General features: G+C 43.3%; 2 protein-coding genes across 2 annotated transcripts; one reads left to right on the forward strand and one right to left on the reverse strand.

The window, feature by feature from the left end:
* On the forward strand, positions 1-3,057 carry dnajc15 (DnaJ (Hsp40) homolog, subfamily C, member 15). Its single transcript, XM_084545286.1, has 6 exons — positions 1-175; positions 1,306-1,357; positions 1,544-1,617; positions 1,733-1,809; positions 1,938-2,008; positions 2,142-3,057. Exons 1-6 carry the CDS (start codon positions 68-70, stop codon positions 2,210-2,212), a joined length of 453 nt encoding a protein of 150 aa, XP_084401412.1. The 5' UTR covers positions 1-67; the 3' UTR covers positions 2,213-3,057.
* Positions 3,058-5,103: 2,046 nt separating this feature from the next.
* Positions 5,104-25,837, reverse strand: sestd1 (SEC14 and spectrin domains 1). The gene is made up of 19 exons (XM_084545345.1): positions 25,642-25,837; positions 22,925-22,994; positions 22,703-22,811; positions 21,207-21,297; positions 20,968-21,081; positions 17,183-17,296; positions 16,960-17,054; positions 16,760-16,812; positions 13,957-14,040; positions 13,343-13,500; positions 10,692-10,814; positions 10,104-10,298; positions 9,874-9,988; positions 9,617-9,782; positions 9,288-9,369; positions 9,069-9,191; positions 8,223-8,414; positions 7,970-8,073; positions 5,104-7,514 (listed from the first exon to the last, which is right to left on the reverse strand). Exons 2-19 carry the CDS (start codon positions 22,992-22,994, stop codon positions 7,229-7,231), a joined length of 2,274 nt encoding a protein of 757 aa, XP_084401471.1. The 5' UTR covers positions 25,642-25,837; the 3' UTR covers positions 5,104-7,228.
* Positions 25,838-25,854: the final 17 nt, after the last annotated feature.

Raw genomic sequence — 25,854 nt, forward strand, 5'->3', positions numbered from 1 at the left:
GACTTTTATTTTGAAAGTCACGGCCGGATGTGCTCTCGTTCATCTCTTCCGGGCTTTGACAGAAAACATGGCGAACGCCGGCAGAGTGACCATGGATGGAGGAGACATGATGCGATACGCTGAATATTCTCCAAAAACAAACATTAGGAGCGACGCAGAGATAGACAGACGGATGGTAAGTATTTGATTTAACACTGAAAATCTTTTAGGAGTCTGTCAAACTAAACCAAGACGTTAGTGTTAGGTAACCTGAATGACCGCTAACGGCATGTCGCTGTGTTGCATCACGTACATTAGCTACTGGACTAACGTTAAACAACCAAACTTAGTCACAAATATATATGTTTTTGTATATTTTCTTACTTATCATAAACTCGGTTTTACTGTATATCATAAAACAATAGCCAGGGCTGATGTCTGTACACCGCTGGGCTAACACAACACAAGCTAAGCTGATTAATAAGAGACGTTAAAATGATTAAACGGATCGTGTGTAACGTTTGGATGTCTGATTAAAGTTCAGGAAATATCAAACGCTGGTTCTACAAACACAAATATAGCCAACAAACATAAGGTAACGATTGCGCGCTCTAAAAGCATCTTCTTAAATATGTTGCACTAGTTGTTTATGTAAAACATTAGTGTACACCGATCAGGCATAACATTATGACCACCGACAGGAGAAGTAAATAACATTGAGCATCTTGTGACAACACAATGTTCTGCTGGGAAACTTTTGGACCTGGTATTCATTCATGTGGATGTTACTTAGACATGTAGCACCCACCGAGACCAGACCAGGCACCCCCACCCCATAGCAATGACACTCGTTGATGGAAGCAGCCATCCCCAGCAGGATGCAGCCTGACACAGACACACACAAAAACACTTTAGGAACAACTAAAAAAAAAAACAAGAAGAACTGCACAAGGTGTTGACCTGGCCTCCAAAGAATTCACTCGATCCCAAGACCAGAAGACCCATGTCCATTCTCTGATGAGTCACAACTGTTTTGAAGGCACAAGGGAGACCTAGGCAGGTGGTCATAATGTTATGCCTGATCGGTGTATGCCGTTTTGTGTTTTGTTTGTCAAAAATCTGAAGGTGTTATTCAGCCATTGAGATAATGTTTTAATCACTTCTGATCATGTAAAAACCACCAAATCTTCTTATTAGGATGTTCGTCAGGAAAATATCCTTCATATCGGTTCTCTGCAGTGGATTACAAGAGGTCTGCAGATTTTTCTGTGTTGTGTGATCTGTCTCAGCGTGGTAACTGTTGGATATATATGTTTTTAATGACAGGGAGGGACTCTGATTGCTGTTGGTCTTGGTGTGGCTGCCGCAGCTTTTGCAGGTAAGAACAGTGAAATCTATGATCTGTAATCTGATGATGTTATTATCTGTAGGTGCAGATTGACAAAATATATTTTATGTCTTCTTTTTACTTTTATGTTCTCTGTAACTTTTTTTGTTCTTCTATTTTCATTTACAAATTTGCTTGGTTTGGAAGAGCTTCATGTGTCTTATGTTTGGTCCTTAGGTCGCTACGCGTTCCAGCTGTGGAAGCCTCTTGGACAAGTTTTCTCCGAAACTGTCAAAAATATGCCCACATCAGTGAGTAATTCTCAGTTTATGAAAAAAATGTGTTCCTATTCAGGATCTGAAGTTTTGGCGTGAGTCTGGTCAGGCTCGGACTATTAATAATACATACTATCAACTTTCTCCTCAGGGTTTCTCGTCATATTACAAAGGAGGTTTTGAGCAGAAGATGTCCAGACGAGAGGCCAGTCTCATTCTCGGCATCAGGTGATATAAATAATGTTGCAGTAAATGCTTTATGTTTCAACATGAGTGTCATTCTTTGGTGTCTGCCTCTCAGAGGAAAGCATGATTTACAATTGATTACATGGATGTATTGTTTGTGTAATGTCCAGCCCAACCAGCACAAAGACCAAAGTACGCGAGGCCCATCGTAGGATCATGGTCCTGAACCATCCAGATAAAGGTAAGCTGTGTTAACTGATGATAAGGTACTACAGCTAAAGTCATCTTTGACCTAGAACACATTTCAGTTGCTAAAAGTTGTTTCCTGTATCATCCATATATATATTTTATTTTATTTTTTTAAATCTGTGAAGGTGGGTCACCGTATCTCGCTGCTAAGATCAACGAGGCCAAAGACCTTTTCGACAAGGAGACCCGACGATGACCTGCGCTGTTAAGGACTCACTTTAAAGACTTCCATCGTCCCTGCAGCTCTGCTCCATCCACATCAACATGAACACCTCACCAAGGAATCCACTCATGCTCCTGGAAGATGGCAAAGGAAAGGATGCTGTCATGATGGTTTCCTTCTTAAGCTGTTAACTTACCATGAACTCTATTAGGGAACCCAACCGTCACTTAATATTATACGTTAAGTGTTAAAACTTGAAGACTGGCTGGTAGCAGCTTAGAGATGGAACAGTACGGCAGCTGAGTTCATTATTTCCTCTGTGAAGAATTTTGGTCTGAGTGTAAAATATTACTTAATGATCTATTTATGGAACAATAGAGTGGTAAAAATAAATTCATTTGTAAACATATACAGTAATTGGGTGTTTGTGTGGGCAGGTCAGCTTTACCCAGCGAAGCCTGACATGTGAAGTAATAGAAAACCTATTTATTTTAAATAGAAGTGCTTATAGGACCTTTAAACAAACAACAACAAAAAAAAGACATTTAACCATTCCCACATCATTTTTGTGTTGTATTATATTTTATGCCACAAGCATTTATGGCAGAAAAATACTGTTGATTGTATTTGAAACATTAAAAACAATTCAGTGGTTGTAATTCTTCCCCAAACATGATCTTTTTCTTTTTAATGATTGGAAAAGAAATGTTTGTGTACTCTCCATTTCTTCTCTGAATTGGTAAATTATGATAGTCATTTAATTATGAGGACAACAAAAGACAAAAATTACCAAGTAAGCATCTGCAACATTATGTGTGATTTGTCCATGCAACATAAATATCTGAAGATTCAACCACTATGGAATAAATGAATTTGTATTGCAAGGTGACATTTTAATCATTTCAATAACTGGTTTAATTAAATTAGAAAAACTGGCATCATGAAATACATTGGGGTGGCAACTGAGATGAATTGCCATAAATACCTCGATTCCTGTAACTGCTTGTCCTCCAGAGGGGTCACGCTCACATGCACACCTGTGACCAAACTAACAAGCATGTCTTCGGACTGTGGGAGGAAGCAGGAGCAGCTGAAGAAACATGCAAACTCCACAAAGAAAGGCCCCGGTCGGCCGGTGGATTTGGACCCAGAACCTTTTTGCTGCGAGGGATTAGTGCTAAACACTGCACCGCCACCATAAATACCTGCAATATCTTATTTAATACACAATAACAAAGTGTGTAAGTAAGTTATTATATGTTCATTCAATAAAGTAATAAGTCATATTGAAATATTAATTACAAGATAATATTATAACTGAAATATTTTTACAATTAGCAAAGATTTACCTGCAAAAAGACTAGAAAGTCAGTCCATGAAAGCAAAAGCCCGCAACTGACTGCAGAGCATACATACATCCACCAGGGGGCAGAGGACAAGTCAGTTTTCTGGGAAGATTAATATTACAGGATTAAAGAACAACTGTAAGTTTTATAATTGTATGTTTTTACAGTATTTTTAAAGTTCAGTATACACTATATTACCAAAAGTATTCGCTCACCCATTCAAATGATCAGAATCAGGTGTTCTAATCACTTGGCCTGGCCCCAGGTGTATAAATTCAAGCACTCAGGCATGCAGACTGTGAAACAAGACATTTGTGAAAGAATGGGCCGCTCTCAGGAGCTCAGTGAATTCCAGCGTGGAACTGTCATAGGATGCCACTTGTGCAACAAATCCAGTCGTGAAATTTCCTCGCTCCTAAATATTCCACAGTCAACTGTCAGCTCTATTATAACAAAATGGAAGCGTTTGGGAAAAACAGCAACTCAGCCACGAAGTGGTAGGCCACGTAAAGTGACGGAGAGGGGTCAGCGGATGCTGAAGCGCATAGTGCAAAGAGGTCGCCGACTTTCTGCACAGTCAATTGCTACAGAGCTACAAACTTCATGTGACCTTCAGATTAGCCCAAGTACAGTACGCAGAGAGCTTCATGGAATGGGTTTCCATGGCCGAGCAGCTGCAGCCAAGCCACACATCACCAAGTGCAATGCAAGGCGTCGGATGCAATGGTGTAAAGCACGCCGCCACTGGCCTCTAGAGCAGTGGAGACGCGTTCTCTGGAGTGATGAATCACGCTTTACCATCTGGCAATCTGATGGACGAGTCTGGGTTTGGAGGTTGCCAGGAGAACGGTACATTTCAGATTGCATTGTGCCAACTGTGAAATTTGGTGGAGGAGGAATTATGGTATGGGGTTGTTTTTCAGGAGCTGGGCTTGGCCCCTTAGTTCCAGTGAAAGGAACATTGAATGCTTCAGGATACCAAAACATTTTGGACAATTCCATGCTCCCAACCTTGTGGGAACAGTTTGGAGCGGGCCCCTTCCTCTTCCAACATGACTGTGCACCAGTGCACAAAGCAAGGTCCATAAAGACGTGGATGACAGAGTCTGGTGTGGATGAACTTGACTGGCCTGCACAGAGTCCTGACCTGAACCCGATAGAACACCTTTGGGATGAATTAGAGCGGAGACTGAGAGCCAGGCCTTCTCGACCAACATCAGTGTGTGACCTCACCAATGCGCTTTTGGAAGAATGGTCAAAAATTCCTATAAACACTCTCCTCAACCTTGTGGACAGTCTTCCCAGAAGAGTTGAAGCTGTAATAGCTGCAAAAGGTGGACCGACATCATATTGAATTCTATGAGTTAGGAATGGGATGGCACTTCAGTTCATAGAATGAGTAAAGGCAGGTGAGCGAATACTTTTGGTAATATAGTGTATCTTACCTTGCATTGCATTGCATCTGCATCAGCCTTAGCCTTTTAGCACTGGAATCAGAGGTTCTTCTCTCACTTAACCGATTATGATTGCACCTCGTGGTTTCATCTGTCAAAATAAAGGAGACTAACCCCAAACGGCAACTTCCAAAGCTTCTTTATTTAGAGAATGATGACGCACTGATGTCATTTGACAAAGAGGACAGGAAGCATTTAGCGGCTACACTTACAGCAGCAGTTATCGGTCAGAAAACGCCAACCAATTACAGAAAGGTTTGCTTGGAAAAAGTCAAATAAATACAAAAGGTATCTGTGTCCGTCCTATTCTGGTGTCACCATATTCCACAAATGACCAGAAGTCTCAATATGTTCTCATCTGGACACTGGACTGCAGTCAGAGGCCGAGGGGAGCAGCAAGAGTTGGATTTCCGTTATGACGGCAGAGGGTTTCTTAAGAGCAGCGATGTGGTCAGAGCCTCAGAGTCCTTGAAAGGCGTTTGCGTCTAGACATTGTTGTTGGAACGGCGCTGACATGTCCCAGAAACGATTTCAACAGGAAACTGATAATTAAATGAAGACGACGGACATTTAGGCCACACTTAAGCTGACTTTTTTTTTTTAAGAAATGGAAGACATTAATGAAGGAAATTATAGTAGCCATTCGGATTTACATTTGGGGTGAAATTTGTTTGTGGACTCTGATATAAATGACATTGTTTTGGGAATAATGCAGTAATGTATAGTTAGTGCTGAAACACCAACTATACATCTGATGGCGTGTCTCCGTGAAAAATATTTCAATGCAATAATATCAAACCTAATTCCAACCACACAAATATTTTGCTTGAACTATTGTCACATTATTTTAAAGGACAGGTGTCTGGTCTCTCGTTTAATGGACATCTTCCGTCTGCTACGACCAAGGGTTGGGAAGACGACCCAGAGAAGTGGCTTTGGGTTAAATACGGTAGCATATTTAACTTTTTCATTAAACAGTGCTACAGATAGTGAAGCAATTAAGTATCTGAAAAGCGCTGTCAATGCTAATGCTAACTCTACTGTCTCCGTCATGTGATCTCGCTTTTGCAGATCGTAGGTGGACATGTTTAGATCTACACCAGACACGGAGCCTAGGTCATGCATCATTTCGCTAAAGCTAAGCTAGCGTAGTTTACGACACCGATCTAATGGGAACTCCTCTTATTGCTTGGTAGTAGAAGCCAGACAAAATTACCCCATATGAGTCTTTCCATTTAAGATGTGACTGGCTGTATTTCTGTTGCTAAGAAAGACACCTGTAGCCTACCACTAACTTGAAAATTAGAATAGAAATAATATAAATGGTTCACCTTAAAGGACCAGTATATAGGAATTATAGAGACACCTAGTGGTGAGGTTGTAAATTGCACCCAATTAAAATTTCCTACATTCTCCAAGCATGTAGAACCGATAGTGGCCGACACATCAATGTAAAGGCGCCGTTGGGTCAATATTTGGTTTGTCCATTCTGGGCTACTGTAGAAACAAGGCACAACAATATGGCCAGTTCCTACAAAGATGAGGAATGAGGAAATCACGACAATTCATCGTCACAGGTGATTAAACGCAGATAAAAAAACGTGTTGTGAATATTATTTTCCATTTCCACCAATGCAGTAGAGCCTCTAAATCTTAAAACTTTGTTATTTAAGGTGACTGAAGGTTTTCACTTGTTTCCCGATGTTCTTTGGGATTTGTAGGCGACTCATCGCCCACATGCTGCAATAGAAGGGTTTCTGTCTAAGTCGTTTGTTCTGGGGATTCAATCGGGGCCGCTAAAGCACCATGGAAGTCCTGCCCACTTGGCTGAATGATGATGACGAGGAGAGAGGTTGTGAAAGTATCGGACGTACGTTAGGAGAATCCAACGATGATTATTTTACAGTCGATTATCATCAACAGAGCTTCCGGAAATGTGAATATTTGTTATTCCAGTAAATAATTCCAGTATTTTACATCTGTTACGCTGCGAGAGACTGCTTTGTCTAGAGCCGACAGCTTTTACAGAGAGTGCATTATGGAAAATCCAACATGTTTCCTCTTGCAGGGTAGGGTGAGCACTGAGGCCGATGGGTGTTGCAGTAAGAAAAAAAACCTACTGCTGCAGTTTAGGCAGAAGCGACCAATGGATGGCGTTCCTCGTTCAGGGAGAACTCTGCAAATCAATCAGCAGCCCTTCGTTGACGAGCTTCATTAAGGCTGCTCAGCTTAACGTGACCAGCGATCCATTAGCAGTCCTGTGTGGCCCTCTCTAAATCCTCATCATGGTGCACTGCAACGCCCTCCTTCTCCTCCTCCTCTTCCTCCTCTTCCGGTTCCTCTTTTTCACTCAGTTCCTCTCCGATTACGTCTAGCCGCCCCTCCTGCCCGTTCATCACCGCCTCCTCTTGGTCGTCGTTATGAAGCCTCGCCTCCTGCAGCTGCAGTCGTCGCTCTTCCACCAGCAGGAGGCGCTCTCGGACTCCCTCCGCCGCTGCCGCGTTGTCGCTGGGACTCCCAAAGTACTGCTCGCTCCTGAAATCACAAAAACTTGAGTCAGGAGCTTCTATTAAGAAACATATTTGTGTTGTCGTGTGCGACTGGCCCGTTAGCATTATGGGGACTTGCCTCTCGTTTGGGGACCCAATACCAATTCTAAATTTTATGGTGAAGACTTTTTGTTAAAGTTAGGGTAGAAGTTAAACCTGACTCACAACTTTATCATTTAGATTGACTCAACACACAAGTCTTAAAGCATGGTTTTGACTGTAGCAAGCAGCTGTTTTCAACCAGAAACATCTTAAAAGCAAAACATCTAGCACCTGAAGAACCAGAGTTGGTGGAGACCAAAACCAGAGCTACAAGCCAGAGCTTTTCTGCAGGTTTAATGCATATATATTGGACTGCTTTATTGGATATATAAAGCGGTGGTTATGGTTTGAGGTAAGTGTCGGGAAGGAATGTGGCGCAGATGTAGTGTGTGTTTGTACCCATCAGGGAAGATAATAGGAACGGTCAGTCTGTCCAGAAGAGTTCTCCCTGAAGTGTCAACTTCATCCAAAGACTCTGCCTCTACACACTCCTGCTGTAGCACCTGAAACATAATAAAAAATAATTGCGTATACTGAAGGGAAAGACATCGTTTCAGAGTCTGTGTGACTGCAGCAGGGTCAGGATTTAGTTGCTTTGAAGATGCCACGGACGCGTCGCTGCTGTAACACCTGACCGAGCGCCACCTCTCACCTTCTCGGCGGAAGTGTGGAAGCTCAGAGCCAACTCCAGCCTCTGCTGCCGCTCCTCGGCGCTGACGCTGAACTGTTTCCAGACTCGGTTGAGCCGCGGCAGAGTGTCTCCAGACGAGCGGGTCGTACAGCGAAGAGACTGACACAGGACGACGGTCGCCTGCAGCAGCTGGCGGCCGTAATCGTAGGTGCTCTGGACGAAAAGACGGAGTTATTGTCACTATTATTTTTTTTATTTTTGTCAGTGGCTATTAGATAAACTGCTGTAAATTTTATGCAGCGACTAAACAAATTACTGCTGTGGCTGTGCACATTTGAATGCAACTTTTCCCAAGAACTGTACATTTTTTGTCCTTTACCTTGACTTTTAATGTAACCTCACTTTTGACAAGGATGTCTAAGAAATCAAGACAGGTCTGTGAGGTTCTCAGCTTGTTATGAGCAGACTGTAGAAGCAAACTGAATGCAAGATACTAAATGTAGAGTGGCTCTGCCTGTGACCATGGGGGAACAAGATGTGTGCCGTGAAGAACATTAACAAAGTGCTTTGTTTGCGATAACAACGCAATAACATTTGTTCTATTTCCCAGTTAAAATCCTTTAAACTTAAGCCATCCACATACTGCCGTCACTGTCAGGAGGCAGGAGCACGGTGCACGAAAAAAATGCAGTTCAGTAGGCTAAGGTCAAAGTTTTTCTTGATTTCGATTTGTGACTTAACACCTGCAAAACCAATTATCTGCCCAGCTTAAGCTAATTCTAAAATGTTGACATGCTAATACATGCTAAACTAACCTGGTGCATACTGTTTATGTTTTCACATTAACTACAGATAAAAGAGTCTCACCTGAGCTACATCCACAAACTTCCTGTGTTTGTCCAACATGGTCCTGGTCTCCTGAGAGTCGTCGCCCAGTCTTACGTGAGTCTTCAACAAGGCGTCCAACAGTTCACCGAGCCACTCGACTGACTGAACACACATGACCCCCCCCCCCAATCAGTACAGGAAGCATGTACATATATATATGTATGTGTGTGTCTACTCTTGTGCTGTTGTGAGTCTAACCTGTAAAGCATCTTCTTCACATTTGAACAGCTGGACCATCTGGAGCATCTTCAGCCTCCTCACGTCCACCATGTCCTCACACCTGCAACACGCGCACACACACACACACACATACAGTGTAAGGGTTTTATTCACACAAACAGGCTGCAGAACAAACAACATGATGATTTAAAAGCTTAATAATCTGAATGCAAACGTCTCATCGCCTCTCGCCTCTATCAGAACACACCGACTTGATCGGAAGACATTTCGATTGAATTGAGGGAGCCCTAGCCCTTAAAAAATTATTTTTCAAATGCAGCAAAAGAAAAACTAGAAAGAAATGTTACCTCTGCTTGCGGAGCTGCATCTCCTCCATCACGGACTGGATTTGCTGAACATTGTCCTGCTGCTCCCCGGCCGGACTCTCAGTTTCCTCCAGAGGCCACGATGGCTGGCTGCACATCTGCTCCAGCAGCAACCCCCCTTTCTGACGTAGAGAGGTCAGACCAGCTTCTGCACGAGAAGGAAAAAACGGTTAATGTCACAGAGGAACTTTACTTTCCTTTAGAGGACAGCTGGTGGATGCTTTATTCTGAGTACAAACCGACAGACTGCAGCTTCTCCTCCAGCAGCTTGAGGTTCTGTTGAATCGATGCTCCGTCGGCTGGAGCCACATCAGCACAGAGCATGCCCAGTAGACCGTCCAACTGCTGGGACAACTGCAGAGACACAGGGCTTTGATTGAACACTTTCTCACCAGCAACAAATCCGTCACCTTCCCAAGATATCCTGATGTGTATTTTATGTTTTTATTGACGAGTGTGTGTGTGTTACCTCCTGCGTGGTGTTGTGGAAGCTCTGCGCCGCCTGGAGGACGTTCTGTCGGCTCTCCAGCTGAGCCGCCTGGCGGTAGCAGACGTCGCTCAGCTGCTGCTGCAGCGCCTTCAGCTCCAGAACTTCCTCCTCCTCCCCGGCGCTGAGCAAGGCAGCGATCTGCTGGTTCAGCTCCACGTATACGGCAAACCACTCCTGCAAACACACACACAGGATCAACACACAGCTCAATAATAATTTGTAAATAATAACAGTGCCAAATGACGTCATGACGGTTAATGTTTTTAGACAAATGCTTACTCATCTTTTTGATAACGGTGCTATTGAGTCATAATGTGATATAACACTGTGCACACAGAGAAGTGTTTCTAATATTTAGTCTATTTTATGTTAATATTCTGTCTATGACAGAAGATTCAACGTGAGCCGACTGTGGCGTGTCTATGTGAGTCACAGCATCAACGTGTTTTATTAAATGCTAGAATGAATTAGTTCCTGCAGTCAGCCTTGAGACAACAGAGGATCTGTATTTAAATAATCAGTGAGTCACATGAGGATATTGGCGTGTGTGTGTTTGTGTGTCATTACACTGTGCTGGCTCTCAATCTCCTCGTGTTTCTGCTGCAGGGCCTGAGCCGCCCGCATCGAGTCTCCGATAGCTTGGTGGGTCTTCAACAGCTCTGAACCAGGACCCTGGAGCCACGTGACCACCTGAGACGAAGACAAAACCCAGAATGACAGACGTAAGATGGGCTCATGCTACGAGAGCGTAAAAATCGTGGCTGATGTTGAAATCAGGGTGCATCAGACACTTAAGGAGAAACTTCACAGATGTTCTCACTAACCTGAAACGTGAACACAGATTGGGTTATTGAGACGGATCAGGGAGCAGATAAACTGAGACTGTGCAACACTAACTTTACTGAGACACAGTAGGTGACAGTAATGCACCTGGTTTGATGATGATGAAGAAGAAGGAGAAGAATGTCTAAGTCTAAGAAGAGGATTGTTGTTTGTGAGGATCTTCACTATCTGTGTGTGAAGAAGAAGAGGAGAAGGACAAAGATGGAGGAGTAGGAAGAGGAAGAAGAAGAAAAAGAAGAAGAAGAAAAGTGTGTCTAAATCTAAGAAGACGAAGATTGTTGTTTGTGAGGATCTTCACTGTTGGGAAGCCAAGAAGAGGAGGAGTAGGAAAAGGATGAAGGATGAAGAAGAAGGAGAAAGAGAAAAAGAACAAGGAAGAAGAAGGATTAGGAAAAGTAGGAGGAGGAAGACAGACAAGGAGGAAGAAGAAAGGGGAGGAGGAGGAGGAAGACGAAGTAAAAAGAGAACCAGAAGAAGAAGGAGGAAGAGAAGAGGAACGAGGAAGAAGAAGGAGGAGGACGAGGAGGAAGAAGCAGAAGTGGAAGAAGCAGAAGAAGAAGAAAAGTCTATCTAAGGCTAAGAAGGTATTTGTGAGGATCTTCACTGTCCGTGAGCGGCCAGCAGGGGGCACTTAATATCTATTTTTTTTGTGTGATTTCGTTCTCGTGTTTGTTGATTCAGAGCTGGAGCAGGTCAAACTCCTACATTTCCCACAGTACAACTCTATTTGTCTTTTAGAAGACCATGTCTGTCTTATAAATGGTCACATCTTTCAGACTTCACACCTCTGTGGACATGTCTTGTTTGACAGTGACATGTCGTGTTATGTTTGTATGTGTTAATGTTTTTTTCGATGCGTTTGCACTGTACATATAAATGTATAAACAGTGGTTATAATTTTGCCTTGAGTTTAAATATTCACCACAACATTCCACAGCAGAGTGAGACAGTAACCAGATGTGTGTGTGTGTGTGTGTGTGTGTGTGTGTGTGTGTGTGTCAGGATCATGACTTAATTGTATTTTTTTTATTCATTTCAGGTCAGTGATGCCTTGAATAGCACACAAACACACATTCATACACAGTTCGATCCAGAACTAGGCCAAACCCCCCCCACCCCAACCACCACCACCACAAATCCTCCAGGCTAGCGGCCGACATGTTGCAGTAACCATGGCAACGTCGGGCTCATCTCCAAGACGGTCGGTGTTACCGATCAGCCCCTGTGGCGGCAGCAACTCAAGTACGTAACCATATAATCTACTTGTTTCTGAACATACAGTGACTATATAGAGGCCACATTTACACATTTGTTCAGCAGCACGTATTTTAACGAACGCTGCATACACGTGTACAACTGCTTCTGCAAATGTCAGTGTTTTTCTGTGCTCGCCCTTCACAAACAAATTGATAAAACAAGGTGCATGAGGAGAGGTGAATGTTATTAAAGGAAATCTCCTACAAAACTACAACCAGCGGCCAGTTAGCTTAGCGTAGCTTTGCTTAGAGTAAACCCTGGAAGCAGAGGGCAATAGCTAAAGAAAGGTAAATAAATCTGACCACCAGAATAAATTAATTATTTTAAAAATCTTAAATCATTCCCAGTGCAAAAAAAAATAAAAAATTAATTTAGACAGTGGCGAAAAAAGGCAGCCAAATATAGTTGACAGCCACAACATTATGACCACTGACAGGAGAAGTTAATATCATTGACCATCTTGTGACAATTCAATGTTCTGCTGGGAAACTTTTGAACCTGGCATTCATTCATGTGGATGTTACTTAGACATGTAGCATCCACCTAGACCAGACCAGGCACCCCCACCCCATAGCAATGAGACTCCTTGATCAGCAGCAATCCCCAGCAGGATGCAGCCACACAAAAACGCTTTAGGAACAACTAAAACATGAAGAACAGCACAAGGTGTTGACCTGGCCTCCAAATTCACTAGATTCCAAACTGATCAAGTATCTGTGGCATGATCCACATGATGAGGCCCCTCCCTTCAACCCATAGGACCCCCACTAACATCATCCTGTAGCCAGACACCACAGGACACCCTCAGAAGGCCCATGTCCATTCTCTGATGAGTCACAACTGTTTTGGAGGCACAAGGGAGACCTACACAATATTAGGTCATAATGTTATGCCTGATCAGTGTATTTGAATTCACATTGCATAATGGTCTTGGTGGTAGTCTATTGGTGCTCAAAGTGCTTCACAAACCAGTGCCAAACACACTGGGAGCACCTCCGTGTTCAGTGTCTTTCTCAAGTACCCTTTAGCATGTGGTCCATGCACCGAGGGTCGAACCAACTACCCCTCTGGTTCGTGGACAAGCCACTCTACCCACTACTGAGCCACGGCAACAATACCTGCATGACCTTGGCGTGGATCTCGTCCAGCTGGGTGCGTTTGTTTCGCTGCCTGCAGACCTCCTGGTATTTGGTGTACTGCTCCCTGAGCGAGTCCAGCAGCTTCATGACCTGAGGCTGAGCCAGCAGCTCCTCCTCCATGGGACACCAGGCTGGACCTGGAGGTTTGGAGATCAGAGAGGGGTCAGGCGGGCAGAAAATCTATGGGGTTACAGTGAAAATGCCTGCAGCGGTACCTTTTACAGGGCGCTGATAATGTCAAGTTTTTCTAGATGTTTTACTAGGGTGATATAGACATGTGTCACGTCTCGTGCCCCTCAGGAAAAAGATGAATGTGGAACTGCAGCTACAGCATATGTGTCAGCAGCAGACTCTGCTGATGTCTCACTTCTGGTGTTACAGCAATACCTAGAAACCTGCCAATCCATTCAGCGCCCACTTGTGCTGCGTCGCACTGGAATTAAGGATTGGACTCCACCAGCAGCAGCAGCTCAGACAGAGAAACAAACACGCACCAAACACTGGAGATAGCATCTTGTAATCCCTCCACCTATCCACCCATCAGTCTGGCCAGACCAGCACAGTCGCATGAATGAAACCGTCTGCATCCTCACCTCCCTGTCCTCCCCCTCCTCCTCCACCTCCTCCCTCCGAGCCGTTAAAACGACGCTGCTGCAGCTCCGACAGCAGCTCATGACCTGAGAGAGAGAGAGAGAGAGAGAAGGGCAGGCTGTTATTAAAGCATCTGAAAACAATAATGCGTCACTGTTTGTGTACATGCCGTTACATTATGAGAGGAGCCGGTGGAGGGAGGAGGGTGGCACCGCGAACAAAGACGCCTTTCACCTCCTCCGCCCGACACACAGACACTGGCTGCTCAGTACAGTCAACGCATCCGTCCATCATTCATCCATCGACAGTGTCTATTTAAGTCCAGGTCTTGGTGGCGGTGTCCAACACCTCCTCCTCCTCTCCTCCTCCAGGTCAGGGTGACAAGGAGTCAGTCTGTCTGGATCTCTGACTGCAATTTTCTTCTCGTGAAACATAACATTTCATAGTTTACCGACCTGACCTGACCTGACACTTTGTTTATTCACAACAGTTATATGAACAGTGGCACAAGTGTTGTTTGCTGTAATTGCTCCATACGCAAAATGTCATCAGGGGGTTATTATTATCCGAGTGTGATATGAAGCTCCAGGAGCCTGAAGGGTATCTCCCAAAGTCTTTTTTTGCACAGAATTCCCTCTTTGTGTTTTGTCGTTGTGCAGCAACAGAAGGTCGTTGCTGCTGCTGAGCTGCTTGTTCCTCGTCCGCGGTCCTTTCCCCACCAACCTAACCAAAACAGTATGTCTACAATCTGCTTACTGACATAACAACTTTCTTCCTCGGTGCGCTTGTTTATTCTTTCAACAGTAGCTTTATGAACATGTTGAATTCCCACTGAGCTGTTCTATAATTAATATTCTGATTGCTGGCTTTATCCGTGCTCTATATCCATTATCAGTCTGCCGTGTACTCTTGATTGCATCATGTTTATACACAGTGGATTTGCTTTATCCAGATGCATGTATGAATGAATGCTACTGCCTTTTTTCCTGTCTCTCCAACCGGACGGCCTCAAGCAGAAGCCCCACTCCTGCTATACGAGCTGTTCAGCTATTCTTCCCATAAAAGTTCTCTGTGTTAGTGTCTTGGCGTTTGTTCTGGGGCTTTCTGGCTCTGGGTTGTGTAAAGTGAAATGCATTCAAACCTAACAGTCCTGCTCCAAGTGTAAATCTTAAAGCGTCATGAAGGTTAGTGGTGTTCAGCATTTGTTTAAAATAGCTGAGGGAGATGTTGATTCAACTGTGTTTTCACTGCGGAGGCTGTGGTTCGTAGTACTACCGAATTGTATTGTGTTGTAACGAGACATGTTTATATTATTTTGACATTTCATTCAGCGGGCTGGGCTAAGTAACAGAAGCACTTTAGTGTTTAAGTCAATCCAGTTCAAGAGCACCTCCAAGAATAACCATCCAGTGGAATTACCACATTTCTGATGGTGTTTCAACATAAACTGAACATTATAACAGTTGTGAAAGGAAATTTAGTGCAAAGCTGTTAAATTAGAATCCATTTATTATTACTAGTGTTCTGAATGAACTGTTTAGTCAACAAAATTTAACTGAATTCATTCCACACTCCCAGTTACTAGCCAGTAGTAATCAAGGATTTAATTAATAATCGTCCATATGTTCCTGTTTGATTGCCCCCATTTACAAAGAAACATCTCATGTATGTAGAGAACGGTCCTGAAGTCAAGTTTGTGTTTTATGAAGCCTGTAGTCATCATGTTTTTTTTGTAAAACACTCTGGATGGAAGTGGAAGTGGAAGTGGCAATTTAGATGATTTTCATTTGAATAAATGTCTGCTAAGTCACTATCTAATGGCAAACGAGGTAACACATTGATGACCGAACATATAGCCCACAGATTAAAGTACTGCAGTATTTATATAGTGTACTATGATCTGTGGAGACATTCACAAAGAAAAAAAACTTGTGTTAAATTGCTGCTAATGTGGATAAACAAATATTTGAATGTCAATGCTAAATCATCATCATCAGATGACAGCTAGGTTCAGACATTACACATTTCACTACTGAAATGCTGACTTTTGCTATGAAATGCAATGATGGTTGTTGGTGTCCATAAAAAATTAATCAACAAAACATAGTTTTTTGGTATTTGTTGACAGCAGATAAGTTTAAAATATGGAGTAAGGTGGAGCAGCCACAGTGAGCTGTTAGATGAAGAGCTGCACACCTTTCAGCTTCTTAGCGAAGGTAACCAACTCCTTTCATTATGCCTTCACAGACTCCTGTGTGCAGCACTACATCAGATTAAGGTTGCTCATTTGCCTGACTTTGTTGTGCAAAGAATTCTATGATCTGTACTATTAAACCACATTTATTTCTACCACCAGTAACTATACAGGTGCGACCAAATGAACCAGAATTGAAATGTTCAGGAACGGCACTTTAAACATGCTCTATTAATTTTTCTTATGTCAGAATGAAGTGTGTTTGTCTTGAGGACAGTGAAACGATTGTTCAGTCAACCATCATGTCTGAGCTTCATTATGGAGACGTCCTTTATTCTCACTGCTGCTCGCTTGACCTGAAAACTTGATGCGGTTTATCATTGTGCTTTCGTTACAGTAGAGCCGCCGCAGCTATCACTGTGTGCTTTATGGAAAAAAGTAGGTTGGTCCTTGGAGCATTATATTTATAAATGTCTTTTGAAAAACCTACATCTCACAAGTGTTTAAGTGTAGTCACTGAAAGCTGAAATACTTTAAACACACAATTAGATACAGATAATTACAGAGTCTTCTATGAAAATACCTATTGAAGGAGAGAAAATTATATTTACCAGTCTGAAGGACAGTCTCGGGGTCAAAGGACGGCAAGAGGGCACAATCTGATCTGCAGAAGACAGACAGAGAGACAACTATGGATCTGATCTGTCTAATGTCAGTAGACTATATACATACTACAGCTGTGTGTGTGTGTTTTTGTGCTTGTGTGTGTGTGTGTGTGTGTGTGTGTGTGTGTGTGTGTGTGTACGCATACTTGTCCTTGTCCACCGAGCTGCTCTTGTCACCATCGTTGATAATCGACAGCTCGTCCAGCAGTGACGTCGACTCTTTTGTGAACTTCTCAAAAACCTGCAACACACGGCACAAGGCTCAGACCTGGTGCCAGGTTACCATAGCAACGCGCATTTTTACAGTAACTGATAATAATGAAAAAATATATATACGAATACATGGAAAATTTTCATAAAACAAGTTACCAGTCTCTTGTTGAGCCAGTCGCTGTGGTCGTAGTCCAGACTTCCTCCAAAGTCGTCGGTCAGCTGACAGGGTTCGATGTAACGAGTCAGTTTATTGGCCGAAACCAGGATCACCTGACGGGAAGCACAACATGCAACATGAGTAAATGTCCAATACACAACATCCACAGTTCTCACACTGTCTGCATAAACACATTCAAATGTAAATGTCAGCTTTTGTACATAGTCTGAGAAACGTAATCGTTCTAAAAATTAAGTAAAGTCCAGAAACGGCATCAGTTAACTTTACGATCTCCTAAGACAACTGATTTGTCTGTGTACGAATCTGCATTTGACACTACTGATCACAATATTTTACAACAGAGACAGGGACATGTCGTCAGGATTAAAGGGATTGCATTCAACCATTTGAAATCATACACAAATTATTAATGGAGTTCCACAGGGATCTGTACTTGGCCCAATACTTTTCACATTATACATTCTCCCCTTAAGAAATATTAACTATGCAGATGACACCCAGAGGTGCAGATGAAAGACAGCAGCCCTTGTCTCTGGTTTTATGCACACATAAAAGGACATATCTTGATCAAAAATAACTCCACAGTTCCTCAGGGTAGGATCTGAGGCCAAGGTAATGCCATCCTGAGTAACCACATCATTAGATAGTGAATATCTGAGGTGCTTAGGGCCAAATACAATGACTCATTGTCGTTTTGTCGTTCAGTTTAGAAGTAGAAAGTTACAAGTCTCCCTGAAGCAGAGAGATCCTTCCGTATTTCTTCCAATTAAAGGGAGTTTAAGCTACTGTGGCTTTCGTATTTGCTCTTGGGGCTTCAGGCTCTGTGCTCGACATGCAGCAAGAAACACAGGTTGGAATCCAACGGCACTGAACTTCTGGACACAACATTTATTATTTCACTTTTAAAACCGGAACATTTTTAATGCATAAGTGAAACGTTCAAATATCACATATTACGTGTCGTATTAGTTCATCAACCCAACAGAGTTATTGTATCACAAGACAAACCTTTGGCTTCGCTGATTTGTTTCTAAATCTGTATCTGAGCATTAGTGTCCGTGAACAGCTTGGGAGGGATATGAGGTTTTGCAAAAAGGCATCTTTTATGGAGAAAGAATTAACAAGCTGGCCTAAAAGTTTAGACACTGACAATTTTTGTATGTCTTGTACATAACGTTTCATCCTTCATCACTGTTGTGTCACTACATGAAGCACTTTGAACTGCTTTACACATAAACCTGGAAAGACAGCTGGTGGTGTGTCTGTCATCCAGTTGTCACTTCAGCAGATGTGTGTGTGTATTTAAATGTTAGGTCAGACGTTAGAGCAGCTGTACAACACACACCCCGCTGTGTCATCCACAAACAGACGCCATAGTTAAGATGAGTCACATTTCAGCACCGTCGCTGGAATCTGCCTTACAGCAGCTGTGTGTGTCTAAGTACTAAAATAATAGAGGAGCGCTGTAACCGATGACAAATTACGGGTTTAAGATCCAACAGGTCATTCCTTGCATTTAAAAAGTTTCTGTATATAAGTTGACGCTTAAATGTCGGGGCGTCCTTGAACGCATCAACGGGGAGAGGTCCCCCTGACACTCTCCGCTCTTGGCACGCGAAAGATAACTCCTCTTAACACCGACCGTGATGGATTATCTTCCTGTGACAACTTTCAAGTTGCTACCGAACCGCCAACTTGCCCCCGGTTACCATGGCAACAACGGTGGAGCCAACATGGCTGCGGAAATCTGGGTCACAGCGACTACTGATCTCCGTCAGTAAAAACCATCTGTTGTAATGGAGAAGGAGGCCGGACAAAAAAAATAATAAAAAATCACACACAGACACACACCATTGATCCTGGCTCGGGTTTCTAGCAGCACTCAGGACGGTTAATGATGCTCAGGCTTATTATAACTGCCTCTGTGTTTGATATCAGGTAACACAAATGCTTGGCTCGAAACGGTCACGGGTCCCATTCTGCAAAGAGCAGCCATTTTGTCCTTTAAAGACAGTGTTTTGTCTTCAAATTAGGGCGACTAAAAGTGAGGAGGCTTTTTAGGAAGAAGGGGCCAAAAGGCGGAACAGGAGGCTTCTCATCAGCAAGGGGAAACAACCCACGGGCACTTGGATTCAGCACATAAGAATGTGAAGGGAAATTAAAGTCAGCACTTCTACTGTAGCATATCCGTTTACTTCGCTCACTTATTAAACAGGGCATGCGGTAACAAGAGTTCACAGCCATGCTAGCAGCTCTGTCAGGTTGTATTTAGGCTGAGCTGAATGCTGACATAAGCATAATGACAGAGCAAGCTGCAGCTGAACCATGAAGCAAATGTGGAGGTACCAAAAACTGCAGCTCGGTGAATGATTACTTGAGGACGGAGCCAAAACCGAGTCAATCCTTATAAACGTATTAAACTTTCCACCAGAAAGAGGTTTACAACAGGCTATGTAAAAACGATTTTGGTCTCCATCGCTGATTTACTGGGACATCTGGGTGCCTTCAAGGTTGCTAGTTGCTTGCCTTCAAGGTTGGTAGTTGCTTGCCTTCAAGGTTGGTAGTTCCTTGCTTTCAAGGTTGCTAGTTCCTTGCCTTCAAGGTTGCTAGTTCCTTGCCTAAACATCATTCGCCTCACCACAGCTCCAGAGAGATTTCACCTCAGCTCTAATCACGCTTCACCTCCACCGGGAATTGTGTTTGTTCACACTACCAGCAATAGAGAAAGAAACAAGGTACAATTCATTTCCAACAGAAAATGAGGCAATATGAGGCGTCGACCAACCATATGCATTTGGTTCACCAGTTAACGTTTAATCCGATTACTTCACCGACATCATCAATGAAAGCTTGCAACAGTGCTGCAACATCCCGCTTCATGATAAAGCAACTAGCCACGTTGACCATGTTTTAGCTTTACTGTGAAGAGCCAGCTCCTGCTAGGATAGCAATGGGCAAAGCAATGGCAATGCTAAAATGCTAAATTCTTGCAGGAATAGCATTAATAAATAATATCTTCCATGTCAGACAAGTTAATTGAGCTGTCAGAGGTCCTGCAAGGAACATAAAGGTAAGTTCATGTTCAAGCAACTAGGCTTGAACCCACGGTCACAGCTTATGATCAGAGTCTCTGGACAATAATGGGTTGTTAGAGTACCATTCATTAAGGAAAGGAAACAAGATCACAACAGTTCCCTTCAACTACAGGTGAGTATTTGGTCGTTAACAGACCCTCGTCATATGATGTTCTGATATCCAATCCCCCACAGATGTGCCTATTTAAACCCAAACTCCCCACCACTCATTTAGAACAGAAGAAGCTACTTGGATGAAACATCTTCAAGAAACTCTACAAGTCCAGGTGCGCGTGTTTCACCTTTTTTTTTTTGGATATACTATGACCTGTATGTCTGAGAACCTTCACAGATGTCATAACATCATCATCCTGATGGGTATTAATGTGTTTCTATATCAAAGGGACGGACCAACCTGTTATGTTCTTAAAAGTGCTGCTCATGAAAAGCCTCAGTTTACAGTTTATTTAATTCCAGCAGTGAAAAATGAGAACAAAAGCCTGCTCCAATAATTTGCAATTTACCAGAGAAGCCCTTCTGGACAAATTCTCCTTAAAATGATGTCAGGCTGACAAATGTGAACGTTTCTGGTTCAAAGTCAGGCACAACTATTCAAACTTCACAAAAACCTCTATTATCAAAGTCACTGCCAGAACATAAAGGAAACCAAAAGCAGCCGAGACACTCACCTCAAAGCCCAGACGGTCCTTCTCCTTCCAGAAGCAGAAGTGCGTGACCTTCTTATCCCAGAATTCATCTGGCTTCACCACGCAGACCAGCGACACCTCAGCTGGGATCACATTCTGAAACCGCATCAATATCATCACCATCATCCTCCTCCTCCTCCTCCTCAGCTTTTAAAAACCCGGAGAAGCTAATGGAGTATAAATCAACGCCGGGTCTGGAGGGACATTAAATGTGTTTGTACCTGCAACATGAGAACCACAGTCTTCACAATGTTCCACTGAGACTTCCGTCCGTCCACGATGACGGTGAAACCTCGAGCCTTACACTTCTCGCTGAGAGACAGAGAAAGCATTTAGTATTGCTAAGAATGAAACACGCTAACATTTGCATGCAGTTTCCTGGTCGTGCAGCTTTTGAGTGACCAAACTGAGTTACTCCGGTCGAATGCGAAAGGTCTCTGCAACCACGTGATGCATTCGTGTCCAATTGATTCGTAAATCTGCAGTTTGCTTTTGAATGGAAGTGAGTTAAAAATCTGATTTTTTTCTTATAATTTTGTGATTACAATGTTACAAACAATGGAAAACAAAATCTAAAAATTCCCAGATCTGACAGCTGTCTATTCAAAATGCCTTTTCGCTAAAAGATCTTCAGTTTCTGCCTGAAAAAGAATCAATTGTTAAAAAACTACTAATTATTGCAGCTCTAAATGTGCTAGATATATTCACAAAGATGAAACCAGTTCATTAAAACTTAATTTCACACTTTGGGATATACTTTGTCTGCAGCGTTACGGTGAGTTCATAACTAATAACTGATAACTGATAAAAAAAAAGTAAGAAAAAACACAAAAATAGGAGCTGAATAATGTGGTATTGTATTTTTTTTCTGGGAAAACATTTATGTATATTCAACATCATGCATTCATTCTGAATGGAGAGTGCAACACTGGGTCAAAGACAGTGTTGTTAGCTAAGGGTCTCATTTAACCTTCAGGAGTTTCAAGCAGCTTGTGTAGTGAATGAAATAAACTAAAGTGATAACGAGTCACAAGCATCTCCCGACATCTGTAGTGCAGAAATGGAAAAAGGGACTGAATCATCTATTGAGCTGCCAAGAATTACAGGTGTCATCGTGTAGAGGAGCTCAAAATGACTGAAACATGTTCTACTTTTAGATGAGAAAAATCATGGCGGAGGTGGCTTTCTTAAGTGGAATTTATATCTCGGTGGGACATAGACGCCATAACCTACGCGCATAGCCAACACCGGTGCGAGCCATTTATACTTGTGACCTCGTCAGTCTGGCTCTCTCTGTAACAACGTCACCCAAGCATTAGTCGGCGCTGTGTCTTTTATACCAGTCGGACCAATCACAGCTCTTGCGCTCTGCGTTACTGCGGCACGTAGTTACATTTCTGGGAAGATGCACGTCAGCTATGGTGCTAGGGTCTGGAAAGGGGTGTGCGTTGTCGCCGTAGCCTCTGCATCAACTTAACGCAGAAGTATAAACCGCCTATTGTATTCAGGCCAATGCTGTAAAAAACGCAAGTTGTAATAAACTGGACTCATCCTTTAAGCTTTTAGCAGTACATTCAAATATGTTGGAGTCTTACACTCGAGCCAAGACACAAGGTTCATGTCCAGCATATAATCACTGTCAAGTTAAATCCAAACACGTCCAACGTCGTTAAACATGAAATACCAGACTGCCTTTGTACATTATCTGTGTGTTTACCTGGGGATGCTGAGCAGGTAGTCGAGAGTGGCGCTGAGCTCCTCCATGCTGGTCTGATCTGAACAGAGAGGGATGGTCAGGATCAGACCACTGCGACGGTCTTTCCCCCCTAAAGAGTTAGAAAGAGGAGAAATCTGATTACTTAGTCCAATTTAAACTGCGACGATACTGTCCTGACACTGAGGGCACACAAGACGACATCTACTTTTTGTAATGTTTTACCTGACAGAAAGGCCAGTTTCTTCTTGAGGATGGGGAGGATGGTGGTTGCTTCCATGGTAACGTTGGACATCTGGAAACACACACACAAGTGTTAAGCTCAAAGAATAGGTTCACAAGTTTTTTCAACTCTATTAAAATGACATTCACATGCACGCTCAGAGAGTTTTTGGTCACTGGCATCGTTCCTACTGTCTAAATTGATTGAGTAGAAACTAGTGCTTACACTCGAGTTCAGACACTGGTCCCAAGATTTAGAGGCTAGTCCCAAGACTCAGCTCAGATGCCAGTCCACAAATGCAGACTCTAGCTCCAACATTCAGACCTTAGTCCCAAGACTCAGGCCCTAGTCCCAAGACTCAGATGCTGGTCCACAAATTCAGATCCTTGTAGACATATTCAAGAACGGGTCCCAAGACTCCGGCGCTCGTCCACAAATTCAGACGCTTGTCCAAGGACTCAGGCACCAGTCCCCACACTCAGCTCAGACGGTAGTCCCAAGACTCAGACCCTAGTTCCAAGACTCAGACCCTAGTTCCAAGACTCAGACGCTAGCTCCAAGACTCCAGCGCTCAGACGGTCAGACACTAGTCCCAGGACTCAGCTCAGGCGCTAGTCCCAGGACTCAGCTCAGGCGCTAGACCCAGGACTCAGCTCAGGCGCTAGACCCAGGACTCAGCTCAGGCGCTAGACCCAGGACTCAGCTCAGGCGCTAGACCCAGGACTCAGACGCTAGTCCCAACACTCAGCTCAGATGCTAGTCCCAAGATTCAGACCCTAGTTCCAAGACTCCAGCACTCAGACACTCAGACACTAGTCCCAGGACTCAGCTCAGGCGCTAATCCCAGGACTCAGACGCTAGTCCCAACACTCAGCTCAGACGCTTGTCCCAAGATTTAGACCCTAGTTCCAAGACTCAGACCCTAGTCCCAAAACTCAGACCCTAGTCCCAAAACTCAGACCCTAGTCCCAAAACTCAGACCCTAGTCTACCAAATCAGACACTAGTCCCAAGGCTCAGACACTAGCTCACACATTCTTAGCCTAGTCCGCAAATTCAGATACTAGTCTATAGTATCCAATGCCATCCCAAAAGACTTAGACACTCGTCAACTAGTTCAGACACTACTCCGCACTCTCAAGACTCCAAAGGCTCAGACATTAGTCCACTTGTCCAGACACTCGCCCAAAGACACTGGTGCTAGTTCACAGTGGCAAACTCTAGCCGAAAGTCCTAGACACTGAATAATAAAAAAAGTCAAATAATTTAGACACTACTCCGCACTCTCAAGACGAAACTCCAAAGGCTCTACATTAGTCCACAGGCACTGACACTAGCCAAGAGACTTACACTATTCCACAGCTCTGTGTGCTATTAGAGATAGAAAGCCTAAATGTCTGGGAAGTCAAATTCACCAGGAGAGCACAGAAATCTGACTCCTCAGACGCCTCCTCAAATCCACTGCAAGTCAATGCGGCAGCGCAGTAGTCATGTAACAGGTGATAAAGACCTATAAACTATAGAGTTACTACTGAACACTGTGTGCAGCACAACAGATGCATCACAAACCCCGGCCAAAGTATGACATGACAGAGACAGCACGGTGAATTTCCATAAGGATTTTCTCTCCTCTGGCGTTTGTCCCAGCAGATTCAGATTCTTGGCTTCAGCTCGGCCCCGTGATTTACCGCCCGTTTCATCGGCATGTTAGCACAGTTAAAGCCATCAGCTGGTAAATCAGTCAGTTTACATTTCTGCCAGTTTATTGGTCGGTTTGACATCTGTGTTGTTTTAAACTTGCGCTGCACTTTGCATTGCTTTCATCGCTCTTTTAGTGGCTTTACATGCTTTAACCTCAGTAATCTGGGACTCTTGAGTACACGCTTCTTCCTTTTAATGTCTCTCTTTACTTTTATTTTTATGTGGCATTTAGTATATTTATACTTACACTGCTATGTCTATAAAAGGCAAGTCAGGTTTAAATGAGTTCTGTCTCATCTTGACTCATTTATATGCGTGATAATACATTTAATAAAGTGACCGTCCGTGACATGATGTGGCTCATGTTAAGACTTTGTCTGGGCTCTTGTCACTAGTTGGCTGAAAACAAGGTGCACACTTTTCAAATTTTGTCAACATTTGAATTAAAACTTGAAGACAGTTGACTGTAATTCATCTTGAACTTGATTGTATCACCTCCCACAGAGACTTGACGAAGCAGATATGCAAAGTTTTTAGGGTTTAATTAAGAAAACAACGATCCAAAGTTTAATTGCTGCTTTTTGAGTCAATAATATTTATTGCTTTGCTTTTGCACTTTGCTTAAAAATATTATATTAGACACAAATGTTATTAATACAATTATTATTCTCATTATTTGCAGTAGTAATTGATGTTAAATGATCTGGTTACTGCAGCACCAGTCCTGCTGCAGGGCTTCACCTTCATCACCACCACCACAATCCTCCTCCTCCTCCTCCTCCTCGGCGTGCCTATACGTCTGCCTGCGGCCTGCCTGGCTGCGGCTGCAGGACGGCCCGGCCCGGCTCGGTTTGTCTCGGCTTGGTTCGGCTCGGCCCACAGACACAATGACCTACATTCAGCAGCTGCGGGCTGCGGTTGCTGCGGCTCTGACCTCCCTCACCGCAGCCTCGATGCTCTTAATGTCGACAACTTTGGCACCAATAAGCAATAAGTACAGATAAAGAGGATTTTCTTACCTTTGAGTCAAATCTGCAGCATTTTATACTGTCCCGATTTTTTTTTTTTTCCCACCCAGTCCTCCTCCTCTTCTCCTCCGTGTCTCCTTCTCCTCCTGTGCAGCTCTTCCTCTTCCTCTCCTCCTCCTTCTCCTCCTCTTCCTCCTCTCCGGCTGATTTATCAGCAGATACTAAATATAGTTTCCATTAAAAAACACTGAAGATCTCAGTTTG

This window comes from Chelon labrosus (assembly GCF_963514085.1).
Source record: "Chelon labrosus genome assembly, chromosome: 5".
In the NCBI taxonomy this organism is placed as follows: domain Eukaryota; kingdom Metazoa; phylum Chordata; class Actinopteri; order Mugiliformes; family Mugilidae; genus Chelon; species Chelon labrosus.